A 17188-nucleotide genomic window follows, 5' to 3' on the forward strand; every position below is an offset into this window, starting at 1 on the left:
AGCTCAATTTCATCTAGCGGAGGTGGTTCGAGAGCGGAGCAGAGGTCCAAATCCATTTCCGCAGCAGAAGTGGTTCGAGACCAGAGCAGAGGTCCAATTCAATTTCCCCTGAAGGCCACCCTTGTAACATACCCCGGTAACCTCGCAGGTAAAAGTAGGGAGTTAGAATTTTTCGTACAGATTACCACAGGTAATTAACCAATTCACAACTCCTCAATCATTATCAACCATTAAATATAATATTCATTGGTGCATCAAGTAAATTGCCATCAAAGACAGTAAGTTTCATAAGCATTGCGTAATCTTTAACCATCACTGTAATAACATAAAACTGTCTCATGAATCCATGCATCCATTTCTTGATATCCTTAACCATATTAGATAATCATGTAATCTAATAAAGATCCATCAACATCAAGGATTCAACATCATCCGTCTGACACAAAAAGGCAATCACATCAATCACACCATTGAACACGGATATACCCTGGAAACCCCGTAGGGTGAAAACCAGCAAACGTTTAATCTTCTTATTAAACGCTCGTGAGGGTTTTCACCCCTCACTCAATGGTTTATAAGGGATTCCATCCCTTAACCATTGTCTTAAAATTCTTACAATATATTATCATTAAGCTGTCACACAACTAGCTAAAAGCTAATACCATTTACATGTAATCTTTTATTTACATACCGCCACCTGCAAAGTTCCTTGTGGCATAATTGTTCTAGCAATGACAATACTGCAGCTTGACTTCATCTGCATGGACGAATAATCCTTTTTCCTGTCATAATGTTAAACATCACTTTCCTTGGCACCATCTGCCATCGTTTCCTGTCAATGCAGTCATCAACAATCTTGACAACAAGATTAGTTACAATAATATTCAAACAATAATCAACATCTACTGTCAATGCAGTCATCAACAATCTTGGCAACAAGATTAGTTACATTATTAAAGAATCAATAAACAATGTCTGAAATAGATTCTTTAGCATCGTCTCATATGCATAAGCAAGCATGACTTACTATTAAACTAGCATATATACCCACAATGTTTACTAATGTATAACTCTTTTCAAGAGAGTTCTAACTCATTAGCTCATGTAAAACCGAGAATAGAATCAAAACCAGATTCCTATTTCCAAAATAAATAGCAGCCATAATAATAATTCCTTCAGTGCATGCATTATCATAGGTTTTCCCCACCAAGAAAATATATCCAATAATCTTTTCTATCTGCATGCATCAACAAATTTTCTACAAGGTTGAGGCGCATGTATAGGCAAATATATATACGCTACAACATTAACTATATAAGTTAAAGAAAGCACAGAAGCAAAGCAGAATCCGGGCCGGACAGCCGTAGCCGGAAATCAATAATACATTCATAAACCTAGACTCTGTAGCATGCATGCATTAAACTCACAGTCAAACTCATCGCATTTAAATATATTCATAAAACAAACCAATGTCTGTGGGCAGAATAGCTCATCAACGGTGCCGTATGTAACAGGCCGATTTATGTAAATAAACCCCGGCTACCAAATCGAATGGAAAAGGAAACGAGCCGCCGGATATCAAACCAAACATCACCTATAACAGCAGTAGAATAGCCGTGGTATTCTAACCAAAATATAACAGCTTTCGCACAGAGAATCTCTTAGCGGTTAACGCATTTTCATAAGAAAATAGACGGCTGTATATTAGTCATTTACTCAGAAGAAACTCAGTATGTTCAACTAATAATAAACAGAAGATACAATCCGCCAGAGGGCCGAAATAAACATATGCTAACAAGCCGAGCTTAAAAAGGATTGATTCCATTTATACAGAGGTCATAAATTAAAAATAAAAGATGCGACTGTGTATTCCCGCATGGCATCGCTGCCTTCCAATGCGACTGTGTATTCCCGCATGGCATCGCTGCCTCCCAATGCGACTGTAAACCCCCCCCCTCAAGAATCCCTTCCGGAGTTTTTGTAATGGAGCCCTCCCTCCATGAAGCGTTTTGGTCGACTTTAATGATAACCGCCGCATGCAAACAGAACCAAGAATCAGTTCTCAATACCAAACAACGAATCCAAGAATCCGTTCCCATTTTTCAAGCCGCCATTCGCGCCCTCCCCTGTCATTCTGTTCGGCTGACACTCGCTATAGATTTGATGTATCACTCACCACCATATTAGCGTTAACCCATCTCGCCATATTAGCGTTAACCCCACGTGTAACCTCGCACCAGTCTCATTATGGTAGGGGCGACCATAGTGAGAAAAGAATGCACTGTGGTAGGGGCTACTTGAGTCACGTGTGGGAAAATCCCAAACTCATCTGAGAGACTTCTCGAAACCAGCTCAAATTAACTTAACATTGCTTCATCTTCTACGATGGCAAAAAGGGATGAGTTCACCGATGTAGAGATTTTACCATTCACTAATATGTGGTTCCGCATCTGAGACATACTCGCAGTTTTCAGAACCAATATCTATGCACGATAGAACTCTTGGCATATAAAAACTTTTCTTGGATATGTGTCAACTCAAGGTCCACTGTGCGATCTCCTTACAGCTCAATGACCTCATCATAGATCACAAAGATCAATCCATGGGATGTTACAACCCTCCTCTATGCCAGACTCAGACAGAGGACCAACCCTCCTCCTCTGTCACATATGGACTCGGGACAACGCGGACTCAATCTCGGATGTGTGGAGCGCTTCCAACACAACACAAAACAATGGTTTGACAACCGTCCGTGTCAAAGTGAAGATACAATATAAAAATTTGTTTCCAAATAACTTTGATTGTTTCTCTATCCATCAACTATTTTGATAAAGTGCTTTTCTTTCTTTCTCTAACTTTTCTTTTCTCCTATTAAGTATAGTTAAAAAATTGTTTTTCTGGCTTTTCTCTCCATCAGCTATATTTATAAATTGGTTTTCTTGATCTTCTAACTGTTATAAATTATTTTTCTAACTGTTTTTTCTTTTCTCTCCGGCAGCTATACTTAATCTAACTACTTTTGCTTTTCTCTCCGGCAGCTATCCTTAAAAATTTATTTTCTTGTTTTTTTAACGTATCAATTTTTGGTGTGTGTGGAGCTTGGAGGGTTCGAAGCTGGAGTTGAGGCGGTTTAACTTGGGCGAAAAAAATGACATTTGAGCTTCATCATGTTCCCGCCGTGGATGATGCTTTCCGCTCATTTAAGAGTTGCCTCATAGACCTTTGTTGCATATTTAATATAGATAATAAAGTGTTGTGCACTAAATTAAATATAATAAATGTAGATAAGGCATTGTACACTGAAATAAATACAGTAAACACTAATAAAGCATTTTATGTCTGAAAAGGCTGTAAAGAAAGAGATGAATAACTAAACTAAAAATATTGCACTAAGACCATTCATTTTCTACATTTTCCCATTTTCCCATTGAAAAAAAGGTGGAGGCCAACCATCTTCTTGCCAGAAAAAATATCTATTGGAACATAGCCTAATAACCTTCCCAAACATTACCACATAAGGACTTAATGTTGGATTCATTAAAAATTCATTTTAAGATGCATCCTCCTATTGTATGTTATATTATGTTAACAACCATATTGTGCTTAATATCACTGTATGGACTAACCTTGTATAAGTACCTTTTATTTTTATGCATTTTCTTCTCTTCTTCTTAATATTTGGGCATCATAAGTCCTCAACAATGTGTTCAATCATAGGAATATGTTGATATATTTCATCAGCTAAGTCCTTTGATCCATACTTCGTCACATATGCAGGGGACACATAGGAAGATAAGTCAAATGCTAAGCCCTAAATATTAACAAGGGCTTCTACCTGGAATCCAATTCCCTTAACTGAATCATTTCTCGACCCTTCTCATGAATCTTAGCCTTTTGCTTGGAATCCCCTAGGCTTACAAGGATGGATTGAGTTTTGCTTTGATCCAAAAAAACATCCTTTAATGTAGACAATGTTTTCACAATAACATTACTAAGTGATCTCTCCTTATACTACACATTCAATGCACTATTCCACCTGTGTCGAAAGTCAGTGCACACTTTCATCAACAGCCCTCACTTTTTGTTGTGATTTTCATCAATGATGTGATGCTCTCATTAAACTATTGTTATAATACATATATTGAACTAATATTTAATATATAATTTAAATAATATACATTATTGTTGTAAATCACAATCAATCATCAGAAACTATCACAAGTGAAATCCCCATAAAAAAAGTTCAAGCAATTAATTTATTAATCCAAACCTCTTTTATTTACATTATGAAATATTCTCAAAATTTATTAATCCAAATAAATTTCAACCAGGTAAAAAAAAAATTATCGTCATAAACATACCATACCCAAATTTCAATGTGATTGGTGATTGTGCAACTTTGCACCTAGCATCAATTTGCAATTGAAAACAATATCAGCACTACATTTTTGGCCTTCACCATTTTCCTTCTTACAAATCCTATCTTTGCCTTGGATTTGGCTTCCACTTGAGATCGATTCAAAGAGGAGAAGTGAGAATTATTTATGCATCTTCTAATCTTCATCTATATAATTCTTTTCTATGTATTCATGGGCATACTCTAGTTTATTTTATCTATGGTTTTGTGGTGCATAAACTGTTTTACTCACAATCACTACGTTTATCAACCTAAAGTGCGTTACTCAATCACTAAGTTTAATTACCTCCATAGGTATCATCTATTTTGAAATGGTTTCTAAAATTTCTATCTTTTATAATAATAAAATATATATTTGATTTAAATTTCATAATATGAGAATATTTTTAAAAATATACGCAATTTTTGTGAGTTGTATTTGGGAATTTTACTCTATCTTCCTATTACAAAGGTTTAGTATTACATAAGTTAAATAGCACATTATTATTTTAATAACTCGTAACAACTTTTATTGTCCATTTAATTTATATAACTATGCTAATTATTATGAAAATGGTATTATATCATCCACCAAGCTCCAAATTGTCACGGTTGATTGTGCTACTTTCTCTTTGTCTTCACCCTTAATTTGATGTTTATAACCCTTGCATTATTCACTTTTACATTCCTGCTAAGGAATAGTTTTTATAATACTCTTATTCCTATTTTTTTTTCAAATACATAACATTATGTTGTTTGATTGTGCTACATTTTCTTTATCTTCACCGTTAATTAAATGTTCATAATCCATTATGCACATTTATATTCATGCTGACGAATAATGTTTATATTACTCTTATTGCTAGTTTTTTTTTTGTTCAAATAAATAGCATTTTGTTGTTCTCAACCCTGATTTATTTCCACAATGCTTGAAATATCTAATTTATCTCTGCGAAATAATGTACTTTGCAGTAACATTTATAATTGGTTGAATTGATGTTTAAATTTTATTTTAATAACCATTAATGTCACATACCTCTCACTTGTATTTTAATATATAACAAAAAATTTTCATATAGCGACTACACCATCCTTATTTAAAAGCATACACAGTCAGATATAATGTATGTTGATATGACACCATCACGGCACCAACGCTTAACTTATTATATGGTTTAATTGTTTCATACCGTATGAGCTGGTATTACCTCGATGCAATGCAAGGATGGTTATTAATTTGTATTTGTAAGGGTAGTAAAACCCAACCACCACATATATGTTGGCAGCTTCTCCACTTTACACCCGGATTAGCATTTATAGCCACTGGCCTGATCACGTGATCGGCCATGGCACCACAGGCCAGCACTTTCCCGCCTTCAATACTTTGGCAATACCGCCAAGATCTACGGCAAGGAGGCTATGAGGAGGATCGAGGGTGGAGATTATTCCACGTCGCAGGGTTATGGTTTGGTGTTTATAAGAATGGTATTCCGAGTTCGTCGGGGTTTTGCTGCATCTGCTTGGCGCTCCAGGGCTCGGTGCAATACCCCGTTATCACAGGGCGTTTGCTCCACAGTTTCCGCACTAGTTCTCATCTGTCACTCTCGATCCGCATGCGAGCTCGTCATGCTTTTACCGCTCCGAGTCTGCAAATCTGGCTGGGTAAGGTTTACACTTGTTAAAACGATTTGCATTGTAATCTTGGGTTTATTGATGAACGCACAGTGTAACTCTCTCTTTGAATGGCAGGTAGTGAGGAATCCGCTGCCGTGGCTCCTTCAGCGGTCCATGTTGTTCGCTGTTGCCATTATGTTGAACATGTACAGGTACCCTTTTGATTTCGTATCCCAACTCACAGCGTAAACTTCTGGTTACAGTTTTTGATTGTATTTGGTCGGAGGGTTACTGTTGTGATGATTTATAAATTTCCGCCACCTTACTCCTCCACGGTTGGCGTAGATGATGATACTCAGCCTTCTAACTTCCGGGCCATACCCATTGGGGTTTGATTATTTGGAAGCTAGGTTCATAATATCTTTTGTCTACGGCAGGTTCTGGGTCGAACTCTCTCGTTCATGAGACAGATCTATTCGACCACTGCCTTTGTAATTTCTGGAACATTGTTTCACCATGTAACGTTTATACCTGTGATTACATGTAACACTTAATGTTTTTCTGCCGATTTAATGGATCTGGGTCAAAACCCATATGTTTGACAGTTCTTTGACTAATACAGAATATGGTTATCTTATATGGTTTATTGCTAGGCTCCACCTTCCGTATATCGAAGCAATGTTAAACTTCGTTATGATTACTATCGTTCTCTGTGTAAGATTTTATTTGCAATATCTATGGTTTTAGAGAGGGTTTCGGGCATGACGGCAACGCCGCTTCCCAACCATCTTCGATGGTCCCGCTAGGGTTCGCGCCTGCATCTCATTCCATAGATGTCTGGCCGAACTCGGCGAAGAATGAGGAAAAGAGACTCCTGGGTCTTACAGATTTATGGTTATATTCTCTATTGATTATTTTACTGTCACAATGTAGTTACAGATCACCATATACCGTTTTGCTCTGAAATCTTTGGTTATGATTGTTATACTGTCTACTATAATTTTCTGTTACAATATACTGTAATTCTCTGATACGAATTCGTAGTTGATTAAATGTTATTCCTCTGTCATAACAGAGTTTTTCCCTTACTGTGTAGATAGATTTTGCATCCCTTTTATAGGCAGTAACGCCTTCGGCGTACACGATAGAGATAACTCGATTTACTGTTAAATATGCTAATGTTATTAAACTCAGAAGATATCTCAGAGTCGTCTATTTCATTTTCTATCAATTCCTCTGCTTATCGATTCCTCTGCTTATCGATTCCTCTGTTTTTGGTTTTTAAGTTAAGTTCACGCATGAGGCTAAGCTGTGCCTTCCAACCGGTACTAGTCCATGGGAGCTGGTGGTGGCGGCTTCAGGCTTGCGCCTGCCGCAAGGGTTCTCCTGCCACGGACCTACTCCTCTTCTCATATAAGTTTTCTCTTACCACTTTCTATTCTTCTTCAGACCTTGCGATACCGAGGTTAACCATGACCCTACTTCAGGTTATACGTTACCATATAACGTGTCAGATAAGGTACTTAGTCTTCTTGAATTGTTATGTAACAGGATATAAATTTCCGTTTCAAGATTTATTTCTCCTCGCAGGATACTCGGCCCTGCAAATACAAACCCTAACCCCCGCTATCATTTCATACTGTAGTAATAATAAATAACCCTTCTTGCTACAGGTATACGAAGTTGTACAGTTATCTAATTGACATGAGGGCATGCATTTCTGTCATTCCCCTATTCACAGTTATTCTAGATATTAATAACACTTATAGGGTTTCTGTTCTATGATAATACACAGTAGCTGCAAGTATTCTAAGCTACCCATTCTATGCAAACATTAGCAATGCCTTAGGTTTTGGTACTTACCTGGTCTCCTGCTCGTAGGGAAAGTTCTTCAGCACTTCTTCCGCAAATTCCTGTGTCAAGCTCGTTATCCACCCATCCGTGAGACTTGTCCTTCAAGACCTGAGTCTCCCCCCGAGCTTCTGCCTACCGGATCCCAATCCTCAGTAAGACAACAGCACCTAGTGCTTGACTATCTGGTCACTACCAGACTTAGTCCAAAACAAGGTATTTTTCCTTTTTCTTTTCTGTCTGTCCTCACAGCACAGCATTCTGTCCACCCTCTTTTTCCTTTTCCTGGAAAATCCCTCCAATTTGGGAAGGTGGTTATTTTCAGTTTAATTAACTACTTCCTTTTCTTTCCCAGTTCCCTTTTGGGAGCCCAATCATTTTCTGAGTAATTCTTTAACATTATTTTAATGCATATTCAAAATTAACAGATTACTCATAAAAGAAAATAAGTCTCTTAATGTCATTCAGTTTTTACCACAGTAACTTTAAATAATTACATTTTACGGGGTCATCACATCTCCCCCCCCTGAGTTTGGACATCGTCCCGATGTCTGGTGTTCTCAAACAGCTCCGGATAAGCTTTCCTAAAAAGCTCTTCATCTTCCCAAGTGGCTTCCTCCGGCCCATAGTGCTGCCACTGCACTTTAATTTGGGTAATAACCCGCTTCCGCAGCTGTACTTCTCTCCGGTCGAGAATGTTCAGCGGTTCTACCAAGACCTCTCCTTCCGGTTCGACCTGCAGACAATAACAGTGTCAGTTTTCTATCTCTTGACACTTTTCCAATTAGTTCAATTGAAAGTAATCTTACCCGTATATCTTGCCACTGAATCACATGCTTAGGATCATAAATATACTTTTTAAGCATGGATACATGGAAAACATTATGAATTTTAATGTGGCTTGGTAAAGCTAGCTGATAAGCTACTGGTCCAACTCTTGCCAAGACCTGAAAAGGTCCAAAATAACGAGGCGCGAGTTTAGCGCAACTGCTCCATTGCAAGGTACTTTTCTTGGCTTGTATTCTTATGTAAACGTGGTCGCCCACCTGATACTCTTTGAACCTCCTCTTCCGATCTGCAAAACTCTTTTGCCGATCTTGAGCGGCCTTCAGGTTAGCTCGCACCCTTTTGACCATGTCTTCCATTTCTTTGAGCATTTCGGGTCCCAACCTGAACTTATCCTCCGGGCCACTCCAATTTGTGGGCGTCCGACATTTGCGTCCGTACAAAACTTCAAATGGAGACATTTGAATTGATGTGTGATACCCATTGTTATAAGCAAATTCTACCAAGTGTAGATAATCTTCCCACTGAGTCGGCTTTTGCATTACACATGCTCTCAGCATGTCCTCCAACACCTGATTTACTCTCTCCGTCTGCCCATCAGTCTGGGGATGGTATGCTGTGCTGAAGTTCAGCTGCGTGCCCAATTCCGCAAATAGTGTTTTCCAAAAGGCGGATGTAAACTTTACATCCCGATCTGATATTATAATCTTTGGAAGCCCGTGGAGTCTGAACACATTCTGCATAAATATGTGTGCAATTTGTACTGCCCTGTAGGTCGATTGCACTGGAATAAAGTGGGCTGCTTTACTTAACTTATCAACTACCACCATAATAGAATCGTTGTTCCTCCTTGTTCTAGGTAACCCAGTTATAAAGTCCATGGATATAATTTCCCATTTCCATTCCGGAATGGGTAGGGGTTGCAATAACCCAGCCGGGTGCTGGTGCTCAGTCTTTATCTGCTGGCACTCTAAGCATCGCGCTAAATATTCCGCCACATGTCTTTTCATCCCTGGCCAGTAGTACTCTTTCCGAAGTGCAGCAAGCATCTTCTGGTATCCAGGATGACCTGCGTAATGACTGGTATGAAACTCATTCAGAATTAAATTCCTAAGACTATCATCATTTGGTACAAACAGTCGTTTTCTGTAAAACAGTATCCCATCTTTGCTCACTTCATACCCTTGCTGGCTTTCCTGGCTGGAAAGTGACTTTTGTCGCTTCATTTGCTGATATTCAGCATCCTGGTTTGCTGCTGTTTTTATCCTCTCTTGCAAGGAGTTTTCCCACTTACTGAAAGTAACTTCATATAAACATTGCACCTTACGACTTAGGGCGTCTGCCACACGGTTTTCTTTTCCTTTCAGGTGTTTTATATCAAAGTCGAATCCACTTAAGAAATCTGCCCAACGGGCCTGCCTTTCATTCAGGGTGGGCTGACTGAAATAGTTTGTCAAGCTGTGATGATCTGTTAATAACAAAAATTTCTTACCCAAAAGGTAATGTCGCCACATTTTAAGGGCATGTATGACAGCTGCCAACTCCAAGTCGTAGGCAGAATACTTCTGTTCATGTTCCTTCAACTTTCTCGACTCATAGGCGATCACTCTCCCTTCTTGCATTAACACACCTCCAACGCCTTCACGACTAGCATCAGTACATACTACATAATCCTTATTAGGATCAGCTATACTTAGGACGGGAGCAGTAGTAAGTAAGTGCTTAAGTTGTTCGAAACTTTGTTGACATTCCGAACTCCATTTGAATGCCCTTCCTTTCTTTTGTAAGGACGTAATAGGATATGCCACTCTTGAGAAGCCTTCCACGAATCTTCTGTAGTACCCCGCTAATCCCATGAAAGATCTGATATCTGCCACATCTTTAGGCACGGGCCAATTCATGATGGTTTTAATTTTCTCAGGATCCACTGCAATTCCCTCTTTGGTGATCACATGGCCTAAATACTGAATCTCTTCTTTGTAGAAGTCGCACTTGCTAAGTTTAGCATACAGCTGATGCTCTCGCAGGGTTTGCAGCACTATCCGGAGGTGCTCCTCGTGTTCCTCCTTGGAGCGGGAATAAATCAGAATATCATCAATGAATATTAGTACAAATTTGTCTAGAAACTGATGGAACACGCTGTTCATTAAGCACATGAATGTGGCGGGTGCATTAGTCAGTCCAAAAGGCAGCACTACAAACTCGTAGTGTCCATATCGGGTTCTGAAGGCTGTTTTTGCAATATCCTCTTCTTTAATTCTGATCTGATGGTAACCAGATCGCAAATCAATTTTGGAAAATACTGTCGCCCCCTTAACCTGATCAAAAAGTTCATCGATCCGAGGTAAGGGGTATTTGTTTTTAATGGTGAGCTTGTTCAGCTGTCGGTAATCGATACACATCCGAAAAGTTCCATCCTTCTTCTTAACGAATAGCACCGGAGCTCCCCATGGAGAGACACTGGGACGGATATAATTTTTATCCAGCAGTTCTTGTAATTGCATCTTCAACTCAGTTAGCTCAGGTACACTCATTCTATAAGGTGTCCGTGAAACTGGGGCAGCTCCTGGTATTAACTCAATGGTGAAGTCAATATCCCTTTTCGGAGGTAATCCAGGAATTTCCTCTGGAAACACATCCGCGAATTCTTTTATTACTGGAAGGTGGTCTAACGGACTCCCTTTATTCTTAGTTTCTGCATAATTCACCTGAATGGCATACACTTGGCATCTATTCCGGATGCACTTCGCTAGCTGGGATGCAGTGATTGGCCGGACCTGCACTGGTCGTTTAATTCCCTGCATCTCCTGTTCCATCCCAGAGTCATCCTTGAACCGTATGACCTTCGTTTTGCAGTTCACTAAAGCCCAATGCTTTTCTAACCAATCCATCCCAATTAGGACGTCATAGGATCCAAGTGGAAGCATATTCAAATCTGCCACCACTGGCTGTCCGGCTATCATTATAGGACAGTTTTTGATCTTTGCCATTACTCGTCTTTTAGTCCCTGTAGCTAGCTGTACCAGCCATGGGTTCTTAAATTTTTCAGGCTGCAATTTACATTGCTCAACTATCTTTGGACTAATGTAACTCAAAGTAGCTCCTGGGTCAATTAGAACAGAAATAGAAAGGTTTGAAATTTTACCTTCAAATTCGATCATAGTGGGCTGGTATTCTGCCTGACGGTCGTCCAAGGCTGCATTAATTTTTGGCACACTTCGTCCCACATCGCCCACGGTTGATGCTTCATGGATCTGAGAGATCTGGTCAGTCCCCTTCCGTTGTGGACAGTTCTTGACATAGTGTGGTCCTCCACAACCCCAGCACTGTACTGGGGGTCTGGTTACTCCCTCATTATCCAACTTGACAGTTTGCTCACCCATTCTGGTTTCACTGATAGGCTTGGGCCTGAAAGAACCTCTCGGTGCTGCTCTGCCACTCTGGCTTTTGATGCTTCCTTTAGCTCCACCAACCCGGTTTCCTCTATTGTTACTCACAATTTTACTGTTCTTTTTCTCATTCCATTTCCTGTTAGAACTGTCCCCTTTCTGTTTGCTCTGCTGGTAACACATTCTAGCTTTACGGATAGCTTCATCCATAGTTCTAGGATTGTCAAATTCAATCCTTTCCCTCATATACATAGGTAAGCTGCTAACGAATCTTTGCACTTTAGCTTTTTCTTCTTTAAGGTAGGGTACATAACGGAGCAAGGAGGTGAAACGATTGATGAACTCATCCATAGTCTGCTGTCCCAACCGCAGATCGTGGAATTCCTTCGCTTTTTCATCATAAAAGCGTTCTGTTAAATATCTCTCTTTAAAATATTTTTGAAATTTTTCCCATGTTATGGTTCGTTCGCTTACCCCTTTCACGATTTTAACTTCCTCCCACCACAATGTTGCTTTCCCTTGCAACTGAAAAATGGCCAATCGTGCCTTCAAGTTATGGTCATACTCATATAACTGGAAATATTTATTCATGTTAATCAGCCATGCCTCCGCTGCTTCCTCTTGTTCCCCGTCATAGTGTGGGGGTTTAATTTTCCGGAATTCTCCCTGCAATTCCACCTTTTGTCGTTTGGAAGTCTGCTGCTCTGATGCATTATCAGATTGATCCTCTCCATCCTCTGGAATCTCAGATTCTGCTTGGTACTGCTGCTCCTCTGTCGTTCTCTGTTGCTCCGCGCTAGGGTTGGCCAGTGGCGGGTTCTGTTTGTCGGACAAGCTTTTTAGTATCCTTTCCTGCTCCATCGTCAGGCGTGCATTGTCTTCACGTAAACGAGCCATTTCATTCTTCAGCTCTTGGACTGTTTCTAGTATGGCCAGATTTGTACTGCGGGTCTCCTCTCCCAACTGCACCCACAGTTCTGGGTTGTTTCCTGGATTCATTTTTCCTTGTTCTAATCTGGTCTAATCATACAACAGTCAACCTTGTGAGTTTCGGGGCACAATTTTATTACCCCTGTTAAAGAAATATCAATGCTGTCAAAGAAAATATATATATATTTAAAAAAAAACAACACATATTACTCATACCCAGAGGCCACAGTATGGGCAACCTGGGCTCTGATACCAATTGTCACATACCTCTCACTTGTATTTTAATATATAACAAAAATTTTTCATATAGCGACTACACCATCCTTATTTAAAAGCATACACAGTCAGATATAATGTATGTTGATATGACACCATCACGGCACCAACGTTTAACTTATTATATGGTTTAATTGTTTCATACCGTATGAGCTGGTATTACCTCGATGCAATGCAAGGATGGTTATTAATTTGTATTTGTAAGGGTAGTAAGACCCAACCACCACATATATGCTGGCAGCTTCTCCACTTTACACCTGGATTAGCATTTATAGCCACTGGCCTGATCACGTGATCGGCCATGGCACCACAGGCCGGCACTTTCCCGCCTTCAATACTTTGGCAATACCGCCAAGATCTACGGCAAGGAGGCTATGAGGATGATCGAGGGTGGAGATTATTCCACGTCGCAGGGTTATGGTTTGGCGTTTATAAGAATGGTATTCCGAGTTCGTCGGGGTTTTGCTGCATCTGCTTGGCGCTCCAGGGCTCGGTGCAATACCCCGTTATCACAGGGCGTTTGCTCCACAGTTTCCGCACTGGTTCTCATCTGTCACTCTCGATCCGCATGCGAGCTCGTCATGCTTTTACCGCTCCGAGTCTGCAAATCTGGCTGGGTAAGGTTTACACTTGTTAAAACGATTTGCATTGTAATCTTGGGTTTATTGATGAACGCACAGTGTAACTCTCTCTTTGAATGGCAGGTAGTGAGGAATCCGCTGCCGTGGCTCCTTCAGCGGTCCATGCTGTTCGCTGTTGCCATTATGTTGAACATGTACAGGTACCCTTTTGATTTCGTATCCCAACTCATAGCGTAAACTTCTGGTTACAGTTTTTGATTGTATTTGGTCAGAGGGTTACTGTTGTGATGATTTATAAATTTCCGCCACCTTACTCCTCCACGGTTGGCGCAGATGGCGATACTCAGCCTTCTAACTTCCGGGCCATACCCATTGGGGTTTGATTATTTGGAAGCTAGGTTCATAATATCTTTTGTCTACGGCAGGTTCTGGGTCGAACTCTCTCGTTCATGAGACAGATCTATTCGACCACTGCCTTTGTAATTTCTGGAACATTGTTTCACCATGTAACGTTTATACCTGTGATTACATGTAACACTTAATGTTTTTCTGCCGATTTAATGGATCTGGGTCAAAACCCATATGTTTGACAGTTCCTTGACTAATACAGAATATGGTTATCTTATATGGTTTATTGCTAGGCTCCGCCTTCCGTATATCGAAGCAATGTTAAACTTCGTTATGATTACTATCGTTCTCTGTGTAAGATTTTATTTGCAATATCTATGGTTTTAGAGAGGGTTTCGGGCATGACGGCAACGCCGCTTCCCAACCATCTTCGATGGTCCCGCTAGGGTTCGCGCCTGCATCTCATTCCATAGATGTCTGGCCGAACTCGGCGAAGAATGAGGAAAAGAGACTCCTAGGTCTTACAGATTTATGGTTATATTCTCTATTGATTATTTTACTGTCACAATGTAGTTACAGATCACCATATACCGTTTTGCTCTGAAATCTTTGGTTATGATTGTTATACTGTCTGCTATAATTTTCTGTTACAATATTTATAGGCAGTAACGCCTTCGGCGTACACGATAGAGATAACTCGATTTACTGTTAAATATGCTAATGTTATTAAACTCAGAAGATATCTCAGAGTCGTCTATTTCATTTTCTATCAATTCCTCTGCTTATCGATTCCTCTGTTTTTGGTTTTTAAGTTAAGTTCACGCATGAGGCTAAGCTGTGCCTTCCAACCGGTACTAGTCCATGGGAGCTGGTGGTGGCGGCTTCAGGCTTGCGCCTGCCGCAAGGGTTCTCTTGCCACGGACCTACTCCTCTTCTCATATAAGTTTTCTCTTACCACTTTCTATTCTTCTTCAGACCTTGCGATACCGAGGTTAACCATGACCCTACTTCAGGTTATACGTTACCATATAACGTGTCAGATAAGGTACTTAGTCTTCTTGAATTGTTATGTAACAGGATATAAATTTCTGTTTCAAGATTTATTTCTCCTCCTAGGATACTCGGCCCTGCAAATACAAACCCTAACCCCCGCTATCATTTCATACTGTAGTAATAATAAATAACCCTTCTTGCTACAGGTATACGAAGTTGTACAGTTATCTAATTGACATGAGGGCATGCATTTCTGTCATTCCCCTATTCACAGTTATTCTAGATATTAATAACACTTATAGGGTTTCTGTTCTATGATAATACACAGTAGCTGCAAGTATTCTAAGCTACCCATTCTATGCAAACATTAGCAATGCCTTAGGTTTTGGTACTTACCTGGTCTCCTGCTCGTAGGGAAAGTTCTTCAACACTTCTTCCGCAAATTCCTGTGTCAAGCTCGTTATCCACCCATCCGTGAGACTTGTCCTTCAAGACCCGAGTCTCCCCCCGAGCTTCTGCCTACCGGATCCCAATCCTCAGTAAGACAACAACACCTAGTGCTTGACTATCTGGTCACTACCAGACTTAGTCCAAAACAAGGTATTTTTCCTTTTTCTTTTCTGTCTGTCCTCACAGCACAACATTCTGTCCACCCTCTTTTTCCTTTTCCTGGAAAATCCCTCCAATTTGGGAAGGTGGTTATTTTCAGTTTAATTAACTACTTCCTTTTCTTTCCCAGTTCCCTTTTGGGAGCCCAATCATTTTCTGAGTAATTCTTTAACATTATTTTAATGCATATTCAAAATTAACAGATTACTCATAAAAGAAAATAAGTCTCTTAATGTCATTCAGTTTTTACCACAGTAACTTTAAATAATTACATTTTACGGGGTCATCACAATTAATTATTTGTTTCCTTTTATTCCAAAAATATTTGTTTTCAAATTATGAGATATCATTTATTTATTTGTCATCAAATTTTGTTTGCAGCATCTATTTGGTTAGTTTTTATTTTACAAAACTACTTTTTTTGGTTAATTTTTATTTAAAAAAAATATATTTATATTTTCAAAGAAAGTTAACCAAAGTGAAGAGATATATCACTTTTTTATTCAACGTTAGTTTTTTTCTTAGTTTATTTATCCATTAACAATTATAACATTTATAATTTATAGCAATTTATTATTTAAAATATTCTATTTTATTTTATTTCAATTTTTTTATCTATCATTTAAAATATAAATATTTTATATGAAAAAAATAAATGAGTGGTAAATTTTTAATATATTTTATCTGTAAATTTTGTTATACTATTATTATTATTAATTTATTTATTTTTCTTCTTCAGAACGTAATATCTATAAATAAGTCATAATATTAAAATGTTATTCCATGGGCTTACGGAGTGCAATTAACAAAAATTTCATGAAAAATTTAGTTTTCTGTGGAATATACTTGGATTTATATATTTTATTAATATATTTTATTTTATTTTTGTATCTTTTCCTGCATTGTTTAATTACTTTGTCTTTGGGGTTTTTGGTTTGAATTTGAGGAAGTAATTTTTGGCAAGTTTTTGTTATTTAAAATATGTTTTTGAATGCATCAATTACTATGGGATAAATTTGATGGCCACTCCTACCTGTCAAGTAAATTCTTGATTATGGGTTTCCTTTTAAAAGTGTCCTTCACATGCCTTTTGATTTTTATTTTTACCCGTCATTTAAATATCATGTATTATTTGTTTTTGTTAGTAAGCTCAATAGGGGGGACTTAAATTCCATGGAATATTCTAGAATATTGATAGTAGTATACACAAACCAATGGTTGAGATTTTGTCAAAAGTAGTTATGCTCTTTTAACCATTTTAATTAAATTGATTAATTAAAAGAAAAATGTCATATGAAGTGAGTTGAGATTTTTGGGACATGTGGTATTGATAAGGCATGGTACTATCCAATGAGATTGTAACAAAACCTATTTATAGATTAAGATTCTTCAATGTAAAGTAGAGGTAAATCTCC

The 17188-nt window shown here is 38.7% G+C and overlaps 2 protein-coding genes across 2 annotated transcripts; one reads left to right on the plus strand and one right to left on the minus strand.

Moving 5' to 3' along the window:
* Positions 1-9244: 9244 nt before the first annotated feature.
* On the minus strand, positions 9245-13035 carry LOC149237867 (uncharacterized). Its single transcript, XM_089369414.1, has 5 exons — positions 12715-13035; positions 11176-12561; positions 10190-10710; positions 9475-10087; positions 9245-9373 (listed from the first exon to the last, which is right to left on the minus strand). Exons 1-5 carry the CDS (start codon positions 13033-13035, stop codon positions 9245-9247), a joined length of 2970 nt encoding a protein of 989 aa, XP_089225540.1.
* Positions 13036-13543: 508 nt separating this feature from the next.
* On the plus strand, positions 13544-14617 carry LOC149237868 (uncharacterized). The gene is made up of 4 exons (XM_089369415.1): positions 13544-13859; positions 13947-14023; positions 14157-14255; positions 14465-14617. The coding sequence occupies exons 1-4, from the start codon at positions 13544-13546 to the stop codon at positions 14615-14617; spliced, it is 645 nt and encodes a 214-aa protein (XP_089225541.1).
* The last annotated feature ends 2571 nt before the right edge of the window (positions 14618-17188 follow it).

The sequence above is a fragment of the Pinus tabuliformis genome, chromosome 8 (assembly GCF_031772625.1).
Source record: "Pinus tabuliformis cultivar Carrire ecotype Pingquan chromosome 8, CPIR1, whole genome shotgun sequence".
Lineage (NCBI taxonomy): Eukaryota > Viridiplantae > Streptophyta > Pinopsida > Pinales > Pinaceae > Pinus > Pinus tabuliformis.

What these genes read in the sequence shown, in the direction of transcription:
- LOC149237867 (XM_089369414.1), bottom strand. Translation starts at nt 13,035, where the DNA reads ATGAATCCAGGAAACAACCCAGAACTGTGGGTGCAGTTGGGAGAGGAG. An exon ending in AGACTTCCAAACGACAAAAG is followed by an intron (nt 12,562 to 12,714) that starts GTGGAATTGCAG and finishes GCCATTTTTCAG; the next exon opens with TTGCAAGGGAAAGCAACATT. An exon ending in GGACACCTTATAGAATGAGT is followed by an intron (nt 10,711 to 11,175) that starts GTACCTGAGCTA and finishes CGCTCCAAGGAG; the next exon opens with GAACACGAGGAGCACCTCCG.
- LOC149237868 (XM_089369415.1), top strand. Translation starts at nt 13,544, where the DNA reads ATGGCACCACAGGCCGGCACTTTCCCGCCTTCAATACTTTGGCAATAC. An exon ending in GAGTCTGCAAATCTGGCTGG is followed by an intron (nt 13,860 to 13,946) that starts GTAAGGTTTACA and finishes TTTGAATGGCAG; the next exon opens with GTAGTGAGGAATCCGCTGCC. An exon ending in TTGTCTACGGCAGGTTCTGG is followed by an intron (nt 14,256 to 14,464) that starts GTCGAACTCTCT and finishes GTTTATTGCTAG; the next exon opens with GCTCCGCCTTCCGTATATCG.